General features: G+C 25.0%; 1 protein-coding gene across 9 annotated transcripts in view; it reads right to left on the bottom strand.

The window, feature by feature from the left end:
* The window catches only part of polybromo (protein), a 137,016-nt gene that overhangs the window by 1,472 nt on the left and 120,648 nt on the right, over nt 1-14,896 (bottom strand). For 6 of the 9 annotated variants that reach the window (XM_067267525.1, XM_067267527.1, XM_067267523.1 and 3 more), the window contains 9 exons: nt 6,111-6,233; nt 5,721-5,840; nt 3,772-4,054; nt 3,629-3,683; nt 3,437-3,529; nt 2,149-2,201; nt 1,792-1,914; nt 1,470-1,613; nt 1,246-1,336 (listed from right to left, as the gene is read on the bottom strand). In XM_067267525.1, coding sequence (XP_067123626.1) covers nt 1,246-1,336; nt 1,470-1,613; nt 1,792-1,914; nt 2,149-2,201; nt 3,437-3,529; nt 3,629-3,683; nt 3,772-4,054; nt 5,721-5,840; nt 6,111-6,233 — 1,085 coding nt within the window. The remainder of the gene's footprint in view (nt 1-1,245; nt 1,337-1,469; nt 1,614-1,791; nt 1,915-2,148; nt 2,202-3,436; nt 3,530-3,628; nt 3,684-3,771; nt 4,055-5,720; nt 5,841-6,110; nt 6,234-14,896) is intronic. The other 3 variants (XM_067267529.1, XM_067267528.1, XM_067267530.1) reach the window with 3 other exon arrangements.

Raw genomic sequence — 14,896 nt, 5'->3', positions numbered from 1 at the left:
TAATTTATAACTGTTAATATAATTATAGTAATAGCTTTTGCTAGATAAAAGGAAGGAAGGTTCTTTCAGTTTGTTTTTCTATAAACTTAGCTAAAACCCATATAAAATTAAAATCATTATTTAAAACTAAGTTTAACAGCTTGATGAAACCTTTTTTGATTAATTTGTGCTTTAATGTTTTCTCAATGCATGTACCATATCTCCAATATAATGTAACATAATGCTATCATACCAAGAAACAAATTAATTTTAAACAGTCCACAAATCTCCATCTAAAATTTGTTATTTTTCTTAGTAAAATCATCTTGGTCAGCCTGATGGATATAATATAGTATTCCTAGTTTGTTTGATATTGTCATGGCAACAAAAAGCACAATATAAGTTGAGGAAAGTTGAGGAGTTTCAAAAACTAAAAATCTATTGTATTGTCATGCAGAAAGAATAATTTAACTGAATTTTAATTTTTACTAAAATAGTTAAAAATTCATTTTTAAGGTAAATTGCTACTAACATTTTGCATTTTTGCAATTCTGTTTGTAAAAGACATTTATTTGAAGAAAACAGGAATTCATACAAAACTACAAAATGGATTGAAGTCATTTGAAATGGTTTATATTGATAAGGATTTCAGGTACAGGTACACAGTAAAAAGTAAATTTTGTAGAATTCTACTGTTCAAAAAAAAAAAAAAAAACTTAGTAAAGTAGAACTTAATGTGGACTAAGGTGACAACTTACTGAAAATGATGAGTTTTACTGCATAATGACAATGCTAGTCTAAAACACAGAATTCACATAAAGATATCACATGTGCAAATTCATGTATACTAACTATGAACCAATAAAGAATATTTCTATTTGTAATTAAATTTTAATTTTGATATATACTGGCTATACATTGGCAACTTTTGAGTTTGTGAAATTTGCATTGTGGTGTTTTGCAGTGGCACCTTGAAAAAAGGGTTAGAGAGTTATAGAGGTCGAAATTACCTCACATGCATTTTCTTTTTTGTTTTTTTTTTTGAATGTTAGGATAAGTCTTATGGAATATTGAGTTATCAAAAGTTGAGTTTCTAGGCTTTTACTGTACCTACTCTTAATTACCTACTTAATTTTTTTGAATTTTTCAATTTCATCTGAATCAAATATTCAAAACAAAATATATTTTCATGGCCAAGAAATTATCCTTTCCCAGCTATGTTTACAATATGTTATTATTTTATATTAAAATAATAATTTAGCTTACTTGATATAGGTTGTTGAATGTAATAATCTTTGCGCCCTTGGTGGACTGGAAATAAATATAGGATCTGGAGTTCGATGCCATGTTCCAATACCTTCAAAATCAAGAAATTAGCTTAAATTAATAAAATCTGAGATGATCATTTATATATCAGTATTTGAAACAGAGAGACATAATTTGACAATGAAATAATTATGATTTCTTTTTATATTTTAATATAATCCTACCTTTAGGATTATTATACAAAGAAGCAGATCTAGCAGTATTAGGTGCAACAGTAAAGAAGAAAGGTACATGGGAAAGTGTAGGATAAGGCAATTTGGGAGCAGGATTTGGGATATGAAAAATATTTGGAGAAGGAATGCTATAGCCTATATTAAAAAGGCATTAAAATAATATATACATTTCTGATAAGCAACACACAATATATTCACAGAGGATAATTTCAACTAATATATTTAAAGCCATCAAAAATATCATTTTTCTTTAAATATTAAAATTTAAAACCTCAACACAATCAAATACAGTTTATTTCTGTATATATCTTACCTTGAGACACATAAGGTAAAGTCATTCCAGTGTTTGATTGGGTAACATGAGTATTATAAGGCATTCCAGGATGATAATTTGAAGGATGACCAGGAAACATGCCTGGTGCATAAGCAGGTATATCTGCAAAAACATGCAACAGGGAACAAACCATGCAAAAAGTAAATGAAAAGAATGCATATCACATGCCAAAATGTGTTAGTAATTTAAAAATAATATACATACATATGTATGTATATTATTTTACTTGCATTTATTTTTGAAATAAAAAATGAATAATAAAAACATCTAAAAATGTAAAATAAAAATGAACAACATATTTTAAATAAACATGCTGAATATTAGCTATATTCTTACTTGAATTAGGTCCTGAGGTACCAGGAGAAGAGCGACGTGAAGGTACAAAATTCCTATTATGAAAAAGAATTTATTAGATCTTTACATTCCATTATTAAATAATTTAAATAAAATTTAAAAGAAAACACACACACATTTTTTATATATATAGTTATTTTGTGCAAGATCTTGCATATAGATGGTCTAGAATGAAGATCTCATAAGTCATAAAATCATTGATATCTGATCTGTATCCCCTAAAATCCAGAAATATACATGCTTTAACACTGATAAATTATCAAAGCCAACAGTTTTAAATCACAACTGATATGTCATTTTAATTGCTCACACTCAAAATTTTTAATTTTTTTTCCTCATTTCCCCAAAATGTTGTAAATTTGGTGTTTTCACTTTCTCTGATAACTTTAACATGATCTTCTAATGACAGCACTTTGCATTTTCGTTTTTCAGACAATTTTGAACAATCTGAAACGAATTTCCTTTGTTGCTAGACTAATTCATTAACATCTGCACCTAATTTCAAGGGTGGGAGAAGTGCCCGAGGTGGGTTCGAACAAGAGTTTAGACTAATTCATTATATTAGAAGGGGGGACATTGTTGAGATGGGTTCGAACAATAGTTTAGAATTTAGACCAGATATATTTGCGGAAGTGGTCGCTTATTACAGTTGTTGTATGTTGTTTTGGACAAGAATCGATGCCCGTGTCGCGTTACACAGGTGATCGTTTAATACGGGTAACTTATACAAAGACTCTATGTATAAAGTATTCCATGCCAGAAATTTTTACCTGTTTTGACATGTGCCTGTCAAATGCAGGTGGTCACCTAAGCAGTTTTCACTGTATATTGTATACATATTTAATTTTTGATTTTTCTTGTAAAATACTTTTATAATTACATCTAATATGTATTTTGACAGATTTATATTGGATTCTTTGCTTTGTAGTTTATTTTCATATATGAATTTTATGAATTTTTACAATACTATGAAATATCTGTTATATGTAATGTTGCAACTTTTATAAGTTATGAAAATCATTAAAATTTTTCTTATTTAATATCAAACAAATCTTTGTCAAATAAAAAAAAAACAACAAATTCACATTACATGCATCTGAAGATTTTATTCAATGATTTTAATCTTGCTTATATTCTACAAAATTATTATATTTTAAATAAAACAACAATCAAATATTCATAAAATTTTAAATATAAAAGCTAAAGTAAAAAAACAGCTATTATTGAGAATTTTTTGCTTATTCATATACTTATAATTTCAAAAATTTACCTGCTCCTGTTATCAGGAAGAATACATTTAGCAGCAGCTTTTAAATGAACCTCTTTGCAATGCCTGACTAGTCTCTGCATATTAGGAAATGGTCTAAACATGCATTTAGTAAGGTAATAAATTAATATAATTCCTTTTTCTGTAAATTTTAATTAAATTTATAAAAAAATATAATTATGTGAATTAACTTACGGAACATTCTTTTTAATACGGGTACAGTTTTGCCATAAACATTGGAATTCATTTTCTGTTTTTAACAGAAATAAAAATAAAAATATATATAGTTTAATAGATATTAATAATTTATATTGTAGTAATTATAATCATAATAATACCTTTTGCATTTTGATATGATATATGGACATGACCATTTGGCTCAGTGATAAGATGATCAATGAGATCTTGATGGTCTTCAAATTGATAATCACACCCTTCCCACTGACATTCGTACACCATATTTTCTCCTTTTTCTGGATTTCCACCTTTTCCACTGTCACCATGGGCAGAAGCTGGGGAATGTGGCAAACTATCAAATCCTTCTTTGGCAGCATTTTCTTCATTCTGTTTTTGTGCTCTATCTTCATATTCAGCTTTTTGGGCAGCAGGAAGATTTCGCCACTATATAAAACAATATTAACAATAAAAAATACATATAATTTCAATAAAAAATTTTCAAATAAATACCTTTTAAAATATAAAGTAATTAAATTAAAAATACTTATAATTAAATATATTACTGATTTATTTTTGAGATAAACTGAAAAAGTTTAACTGAAAATTATAAAAATTTCTGTTGCAAGATGATATAAAAATAGCAAAATCAAGTAAGCAATAACTAACAAATCAATATATAATGATCTACCAATGAGTATTTGTAGCATCTGACAGATAATGGTACTAATTTATTTAACTAAAACATGATAAATGAAGCAAAAGAGGTTATAAAAAAATTGCAAAATTTCCAATATTAATAATTTTAGTTGAAATTAACTTGAATTTTTATGAGTTCAAAGGCCTGCAATGCATATAGATCTCTTAATAAAGTATAAATAATAAAATAATATAGAAAGAAACTGGGACAGAATTGAATTAAATCTCAATATTAATTAACTAAATTTAATATTATATTATACTAAATCAATGTAAAAATTAAAAAATTATTAAAAAAATATACATGCTCAATAACACATAATCAACATAATTAAATTTATTTGATGTACAGTACATTTAAGCCTTTACTCATTTTAGACTTATTTGAGAAAATAGAATTCAGAATTGAAAAAAATGCATTTAAAAACATTGAAACATTTTTTACTTACAAATTATAAAATATTATTTACTTTTTAAATATCAACATCCAAACAACACCGGAGTGACATCAACAACATATCTTGAACCTGTTACCAGTGTGAGTTGCAAGAAGGATAAAGTACATCACAAATGTTTTCGAACCATTCTCTGTGTTCCATCAGATATTCTGTCTATCACCTGAAGAAGAATTTTAATCGATTTGAAAACATTAACTTTATCCTTCAGTACTTTATCCTGCTTGCAACTACATCAGTAACAGGTTCAAAGTGCATTGTTTACTTTTTAAATTATTAATTTTTAAACTAAAATTTTCAGAAGCAATTATATAAAGAATTTGTAGTAAAAAATTTAAAATCTACTGAAATAATACATATGTTTTCCATATATCCTGTTTAAGCCCTTTTGTGGAAGAAATAACTTTAATAAACCAAGCTATCTTCACAATTAGCTGTTAAGATTCAGGATATATAATAAAAGATACTTTGTTTCTTTCATGAGTTTATTTTAATTTTATTTGTATGATTGCACAATATTTATAAATTGAAAATTACTATATTTACTCACATATAAGATGAGATTTTTATTTATTTCTAACAGCTTCAAATTCCTAGGTCATCCTATATGCATGAGTGAAGGATTTTTGACATTTTGTGATTATAAATAAAATTAAATTGTATTAATAAATCTAATTTTCTTTATTTTGATCTTTAAAGTCACACCTCGTCCTATATGCAAGATCATCTTATAAGAGAGTAAATACGGTATATTTATCAATTTATAAAGTTTGTATTCTATTTGGATGAAAAAGCTTCACAAGAATAAATATCTAAAATCTTTTATAAATTCATATATATGAATTTACTGTGAAGTTAAATATATATATATTTTTTAAGAATAATTTTTGATAATTTATTCTTTTAATTTTTCTTAATATATAACAATATTATCTAGAAATGTAATAATGAAAACTTACTTCAGTTCCAATCATGCGGCTTATTTCTCCAAATGAACGATCTGGATTTGCCGCAACAACAGATTTTCTTACTTCACTAGCAAAAAGAATATAACCAGTAACTAGTCTCTTCATTGTTTTCTGGAAAAGAAGAAAAAACATAATAACAATACTCTTGTTGTCAATTACTTTAATTTATATTATTTATTAACATAAAATTCAATCTAATAATCACATAAATATTTTTCTTTTTTTTCCTATTGCCACAGCAGGAAATACAAACCTTAGTACAAGCTATTTTAAGAATACATTATCTATATTTTGTTTATCTGACTAATGAATGGTCTATCTAACTACCTACAGGACCAAATTGATTGTTTTTGTTGTATAAAGTCATTACAAATTTAATACCTTCTTAGAGGATGAAGGAGTAGCAAAAACTTGTTCATCCTTTGGGGTGCAGGAAGGAGGTTGATCATTAGAATCTTCATTGTCAGTCTCACTGTTCATCTTTGGCATTAGTGGTGACAGTTCCTATGTGATTAGAAATTAATGGATGGTTTCATCATTTCTCTTTGATAATATATTAAATTGTTTGCCACAACAAATTGATGCTACTTTCATCCTAAATTCAATAATGTATTGTATGTGTTTGGTGAATTTGCTTTCTAATTATAACAATTAATGGAATGGGTTTTCTAGTGTATTCATTCATTTGTATACATATTTCCTATTAATTTTGACAATTATGCATTAAATAATAATTTTAATCATTATGATAAGGCCCATCTTGGATAACTGATAATTTCACATCCAAGAAAAATTATTATTATCTTAAAAATAGATCTTAAAATTCTGTGAAATTATATACATCTTTTCAATAATATAATTGAAATGGATGTATCCAGCTATCACTTCAGGACAACATGAAAGCAATTTTAGATGAAACTATCACATGCATTTACAAAGCAAAATGAAAAATATAAGCAAACTAAAATTATAGAAAAAGAAAACCAGTATTTAGTTGCAATATTTTCAAGAAATTAAAGTAAAATACTTTTAAAATTAAAGCAATACATTTAAATTATATATTATATAAAAATTATTAGGATAGAAGACAACAGAATATTTCTTTTATTTATATTGTAATTATCATGAAAGTCATTTCATACAAAGATACATAAAATAAAGAGAAAGAGTAAAAATTATTCATAAGAATAAACTTATTTTAAACAATGTTAAAAAAAATTCTATTATGAACTTTTATTTTTTATTCATAATCATAAAAATATTTTGAATTTTTGGGTAGTATCAATTTCTGATGGTTTAATAAAGACAAATCAATAATTAAAAAATATTTCAACAAATATTATTATTATTATATAGTTTAGAAATTTATAAAATAAAAAAATAACATAATATATAATAATAATACATACAAAAATAAGTTGCCTTAAAAGCCAATGAAGTTTAATACAGGCCAACATTTCAGTTAATATAAAACTGCTTCCAAAAAAAGAGCAGAAACAACAGAAAGAATAAACGGCATTCAAAATATTTTTAAAATTCCAAAAAATAAAAATAAAAAAATTAAAATAAGTATTCTGTAAATTCAATACATCAGAGAAGATTCCTTTCAAAATAATTTATCATTCAAGTTTTTTTGTGTAGTATTTAACAAGATACAAATAGCAGTACTTCTCTATTGCATATTATTTTTCATTTATATTATTATTTTTAAATCTTTATATTTATTCTTTTTCACTTATTTCATTATTCCTACAAATTCTTTTGATTATTTCTACTCTTACTCAAAGAAAGTTATGTATTAACTGAAAACAACTGTTTATATTAATCCTGTTTCAAATAGAAAAATTAATTAAGGAACTTGATGTTATGCAATAAAATATTTTGACAGTTTTATGTGTAGATAGATTATTTGTTAAAATTAATTTTCTAATGAAAAATTTTAAAAGTATTTTAAGTACTTTAGTCCATATATATACAATTTATTGTAATACAACATGGATAATTTAAGTTATTAGAAACCTAGTTATCTAGTTACGGTAACACAGCAACAGCTAGAAATAGCAACAGATTAAAAATTATAGATATAAAAACAATTTAGATTCAAACTGAATTTTCTATTAAGTATTCTAATTGAAAAATATCTACATTCTGTACTCAATCATCCAAAAAAATTTAATATAATAGATGAGATAACTTGACAAGAAAATATGAAAACAATATTTTATAGTAAACAAACCAACCATTATATGTATTAATAATATGATATATACGTATTTTGTTGGCAATTATATTTATAGAGCATTATTAAATTTTATATTCTAAAAATTATTTTTTAGTCCTTTATCATTTAAAAAAAATATTTTAAAACATCATTGCCAATTTAAAAGACTTTAGAAACCATAACATTTATTTAAATTAAATACTTTTTTCCAATTCAAGTCTTAAAATACTTTAAGCAGGATACTTTGGATATTAAACTTCATTAACTTTTAAGGCAAATTCTATTATTATTTTTATATTTATTAACTTCATGCAAGTTTATTTTGCTAAATAATAATACATAAAAGAAAATCTATATTCATAAATCAGCTAAATTAAAAATATAGTTACTTAAAAATTAAAAGCAACACAATAAAATTATGTAATTTTTATAATGGAAGTTATTTTTATGAATATTTAAATCCTGTTGATAAAAAAAATTATTTGAATTTTATGTAAACAATAAAATAAAATAATAACTAATGTACTTTTAGGATTAGAAATGACAGTAATTTAAAATTTACTATAAAAGAATGTAGGTTACAGAAAAAAATATGTTAAAGATTGAATTCCAAAGAAGAAAAAATGATGAAAAATTTTAATGCAAGTAATGGTTTCAAAATCTCAGAAGATTCATCTTTAATTCTAAAAAAAAAAATTTAAACAACATATTTTAATAATGACACTATCATTCCAAGTTTTAAAGTTTTTGGTATAAACAAAAAAATGTTTATTATAAAATGATATGTTAAATATTTAAGGCTTCAAGACTTTTACCTGCATTAGAAATTTTATGACTGCTATAAACTTCTGTTTTTTTCTTGATGGTTTCAAATAGATGATACAGCAAATAATCAACATTTTTATCCTCGGGGATTTTAAGATCATATATTCACTTTTGTGTAATGTATGTTGAAAATGTTAGTGTTTTTCTCAAATGACTAATCATTTATTAGAATATTGTAATATATTGTAAATCTAATTATCCATTTGAGAAAATGTAAAATATAATTACGTATAAAACCAACCACATCATGTAATAATCATGTGATAATGCTGGATTTTTATTTGAATTATAATATGCCTAATTAATTACAAAGATATGACATAATTTGGACTGAAAATAGGCACCATCTTGTATTCAATTTGATAATTAGAAATTAATTAATTTAGAATATTCTTGAAAAAGAAATCTGGAGTAGAATTCAAACTCTCAACTTTTGTTTACTATGCAGATGCATTGCCAGTTATGCTATTTGAACCTCATCCAATCTTTGCTTTCAGACCAATCAATTTGTAAGGTACAGTACAGTATAATTATACAAGTAATTCACCACGCTGACTGGGGAGGACTATGTGCCTGTGCTCTGTAGCACTCAGCCAACTTGAGTTTTATCCTGGAATGGTATATAATACGTTACAGTTAAAGCCCAAGGACTAAAGATGAAGAGTGACTAGCAATGCCTATGCACAGTGGATAGAAGTTACAGGTTTGAGTCCCACTCTAGAATGATCTTTTCTTCCAGAATATTTTAACTTTATTTATTTACTTCTAATTACTAAATTTAATACAAATGGCTGCTTACATACTTATCTTTAGTCTAAATTATACAATATCTTTATAATTAATTAGCCATATTATACCCTACATAAAAATCCAGTGGTATCATCTGATTATTAATGTAAACTGTTTTACACACATTACACATAGGTAAAGATTCTATGTATTTCTGAAAAATAACAACCCATAATGTTTCTATTAATTAATTAAAGATAACAGACAGCTTTCTAATTTTCAAATTTATTTATTTCTCTTCAAAAAGTATATCTTATAATGATCACAATTCTTACTTCATACTGAAATAATTAAAATTATTCTAACATGAATAAAAATTATGACTGTTTCTCCTGAAAATATCTTGAAAATTTATTATTTTAATTACTTTTGAAAAAAAATCGCAATTTCAGTAAATTGGATGTTTTTTTTCTTTATGTAAAATCTCTTTTAATATGCTTTATCTAAGGAGACTTTAGATAAAAGATGTTCAAATATAATGAAATAAAATTTCAATAGTTATATCCTCTTCTAGATGTATGCAGATAAAAATGATAGAAAAGTTGATGATTTACAATGAAATTCTTTAAATTACATGAATATTTATTTCACAATGGTTATTCAAAATCCATTAACATATAAAATTTATTGAAATGATATATTAATAAATGTAACATTTTATGATTAAAGCAAGATTTTTGAAGTATTGTTGAAACATTCTATATGTTCTATGAAACTTGAGAGTTATTTTCATTTCATAACAATGATAAAAATCATAAATGCAATTTCCTTTGCATAGTGTAAACTATGCAATTTTGCCCCAAATTCTCATAAAAAAATATCATTTCATAATTTAAAGGAAAATTTACTCATACCTTTCTATTAAAATAAATTACATGCTGTAATTTATTTTTGATGAGGATTATTCATGCTGTTGAAATAAAACTAGAAAGATTAAAAATTAAAATGATGATAAAAATATATATTTTAATAAAAATTCTTTTGATTCATGAAATGTTCAAATAAATTTGCAGTAAATATTGATATCTTGCTAAGGTGTCTGACATATGGTATGTGCATATCAAGGATGAAGGGAAAAACAAGGAATGTCACATTTTTTTTCAAAACATCAAGATACCTACACCATTTGATAGATAAATATGAACTTAATATTCATAATAAGAGTGGTGAGTAGAACCTGAAATGGTCCAATTATTAAGTGAATTTAAAATTTCAGTGAAAAGTTAAAAACAACAAAAGTCCATGCAGCATAATATGAAAACAGGAAAAATCTATTTTAATTTGACAAATATAGGGTAGTTAGGTAGATCTTGATCCTGTTTTGTTTTATTGACATTAAGAGTTTGTGTTTGTAAAATTTATATAACTTCAATGTGAGATAAATCATTCATGTTAATATTAAAATGTAACTATAATAATTATTCTTAAAAACTGTTCTTATGTATGATTAAATTCACTGAGATATAAAAGCAGGCTTACAAGTGTTACCATATATATCTTTTGTATTCAAAATTTTTAATAGAAAATAACCATAGTTGTCCATTTTATATGAGTTTTCAGTTATCTAAGGTAGCATTGGTCCATATTACCTTGGACAATTGGGGTTCTACTGGAATAAATAAATTATAAACAATATTTTCTGAAAGTGATGTGAGTGACAAAAATGGCAATATTATGAAATAAAGAAAGAGAACTAGAAGAATTATGAAGCATTAATGTGACATTCCTTGTTTTTTACAGTTTTTATTTGAACCTGTACATATTTTACAAGTTTTTCTTTATTTTATAAATTTTGTTTCTAATTAGTAAAGAATATCTTTAAATTTTACAATATGATATACTGTAATTTTGTTTTTTCTAGATGCATTAGTTTAAAAATTATTAGAATGTTAATGATAAAAAATATCTGAAAGTAAAAAATTTGTGGCATTTCTTGTTTTTTCCCTTCATCCTTCAATCAAAAACTGTTATAGTAACATTTATTAGAGGATATAGTCTTTTTCTACTGTATAAATAATTTGGGAAGTTTTGTATAATTTTAAAACATTAAATTTTATATCAAGATCAAAATTAACATCTTGATAAAAAAAAATATGTGAGAAAACAAAATTTTATAATTTCTTTAATCCATCAATGTCTTCAATAGACTTCTGCTAATTATCGCTGAGTTCAGTGTTAACACAAAACTTTCCTTTATATCGCAAGTACTTTCAACGAAGTTCTACAGCAAGGTACATCCTGCTATGGTCAGAAACAACACTGCTCAAGCGCTGTAATAATAGAAGGATTACATTTATCTGGGAAGTGCTCCTCATGACCTCAGACACATGCAACCTCCCTAACCTGGACTTGCCCAAAATATGGGTCACTTTGTACCAGCATCTAAACAACCAAACGTGCTGAGAGTTGCACAGTTAGAACGTTCGCTCCTCAACACATGCGCCGCCAGTCGCACAGATTTAAGATATTCCGAACCGGCGGAGTTACCAAAAGTTAAAAAAATTGCCAAAGAAATTCTTCTGTTTTCTGTTTGGAACACTCTCACGTGCCATTTCTTCGAATTTGTTGTTCTTTTTTCACCTGAAAATGACAAACTTAATTTCGTTGAAAGTACTTGCAATATAAAGGAAGGTTTTGTGTTAACACTGAACTCAGTGATAATTAGCAGAAGTCTATACAATTTTGGCATGAGTTTTCTTATTTATCTCTTACTTTAATGTCTTCAATGGTTTCATAAGTTACAATATAAAATTTTATACAAAATTATCTTTTTCATTGCTCCTCTATTATAAAAGTGTAAATTTAAAAAAATAAAGATTATGATAGTTACTTAAACGTTTTTATTTATGAGGAAATTTATATGATTAAAGCCAAGTAAGAAAAAGTCACTATTCAAACAAATAATTTTTGATTAAAAAAAAGAAAATTAATTATTTATGAACAAAATTTTTATTAAATCTGAAATAAAAAATTTCAACAAATTAATTATTAAAATAATAATTAATTTAAAAAAATATAATTAAATAGTACATAATTAAAATTTTTTGGAGTCAAAAATCATCCAAGTACAAACAATTACATAATTCTTATATATATGATATAATTATGATGATAATTATCACAGATATTTATTAACTTTTATCTTTTTAATCCCTTTTCAATAGCTTACATTCATTTCTATTTTGAATACTGAAAATGATTAGTATGCATAACTAGTGAAAAAAAGTATCTATCTTCATCAATTATATACATAATGTTTGTATTTAAATCTTTTGTATCACACATGAAAAATAATGTAAAATTATTAAATAAAGAAAAATAATCATCCATAACTTTTTATACTAGTATTTTGGGCATCCTATTATGATTATCATCATACTTTGTAAGAAATCAGAAAAATATGATTTTTATCAAATAAGTTATTGATATTTTGATTTATTGTAATTTTTTAATTATTTTATCATGTTTACAACAAATCTTGTTGTAAACATGATAAAAATAATTATATGATTTGTATGATAAAATTATAGATATTCATAATTAATTTTCTTAAAAAATTAATTTAAAAAAATAATTTTGAAAAATAAAAATATTCAATTCTAAAATTATGTAAATTATTATTTTGTATTTGCCTGAATTATTATTTATAAGTAATATAAATTGTTATAATGTTATCATTGATAATATATAACAGGAAATCTTTGTTAATTCAAACTCAGATAGTTCAAAGTACAGCTACTTTGAAATTTGAAATGAAATTCTGTCTAATATTTGTATATTAACTCATACATTTAGATGAAGTTCATGTAACTCCATACTATAAGAGAAAAACAGACTACAAACAACTCTGATCTAGTAATATGGCTTTTCTTTTACAGTAACATATTTTCAGGGATCACCTTACCCAACACTAACCTTTTTTGATATCTCATAAAATATGGCTGAGATTCAGGGTTGCAAGATTGGGCTACAAATAGCAGAGTGAGATATTTTTAGGGCTCTACACTACTAGATTTGAGCAACTTACTACTATTTGGGCTACATTTCCAAAATTCTGCTTTACTTTTTATAAAATCACATGTGTTTACCTGCAGTTTGTTTATATTATTATTAAAAATTATTAATTAATGAAAACACCATTCTATACACATAGCCATATTCTGTATGCTTAATAAATTACATCAGTTATATGTTAGCTACTTTGAAACTCTATAATTCATAGTCATGATTATTTTGTCCCTTGAATTTTAAGCTAACAAGGATTTCCTGTATTAAATAATTATCAAAATTCCAGATAATTCACAAATACCTTATTCTCACATTTTACTTCTTCAATGATTACGATAGTTCAATTATTTAAATTTATTTGGTTATTCTGATTGTTATAATCATAGAAAATAACCATAATACCATCAGAATATATCACATTATAGAAACCAGGATATACCTACTACTGGAAGTGTTTCAAGAAAAAATATAAGAAGCAAAGCTAGTCAATACTGTTACAGTAGCTTTAAATGGTCAAATATAATGGTTCTCAAAATACAGTCAAACCTGTTTTTATGCGGGGGATAGGGACCGCATTAAAAAAAACGCATAAAAGAAAATCTCACGAAACTTCACGAATGGCTGTAAATAATAGTTTTCGCGACACAATTAAAAAATATTTTTTTATGCGGTCAACAGGGACCGCATAAAAAAGTCTCACATAGAAAATAACTCAAAACCGTACGAAATAGAATTTATTGACAACAGATGTCAGCACTTGACTGCATCGTCTGGTCTATCGTCTGTTTTACATATTTTTGTCCAGGTGGTGTTTTGTTGACTTAAAAAGTAAATTATTTCATTTTTCGCATATTCATGCAATAATATTACTATAATAAGTGCATTTATGCTATAATAAGTTTATTTAGCTATAATAAGTCAACGTAAGACATGATGAATCGCACGAGACTAGTCGCCAACTATACCGCACAAATTAAAAATTTCGCATTAAAAAAATCGCACAAATAAAAATCGCACATAAAAAGAGCGCATAAAAACAGGTTTGACTGTATTAAGAACCACTGTTTTTAACATAATTATTATTTTGCAATAGTATATTTATTATCCTGAAATAAAGTTCATAAATTATGTAGCATATCTGTACACACAATTTCATAATAACAATAAAACTTTCTAATTTTAATAAAAAATTATATAAATTTTTCTTTATTTGATATGAACACAGTATCACTAACAACTGAATTTCATTTCTTACACATCATCATTGTAAATATTACAAGTCACTTCTGGCTTGCAGTATTGCTAACACCATGACTTTATGAAC

Source organism: Centruroides vittatus, unplaced genomic scaffold (assembly GCF_030686945.1).
Source record: "Centruroides vittatus isolate TY-2023 unplaced genomic scaffold, ASM3068694v2 contig_3051, whole genome shotgun sequence".
Classification (NCBI taxonomy): domain Eukaryota; kingdom Metazoa; phylum Arthropoda; class Arachnida; order Scorpiones; family Buthidae; genus Centruroides; species Centruroides vittatus.
Note: the sequence above shows the minus strand (reverse complement) of the source record. Positions and strands in the feature narration are given on the sequence as shown.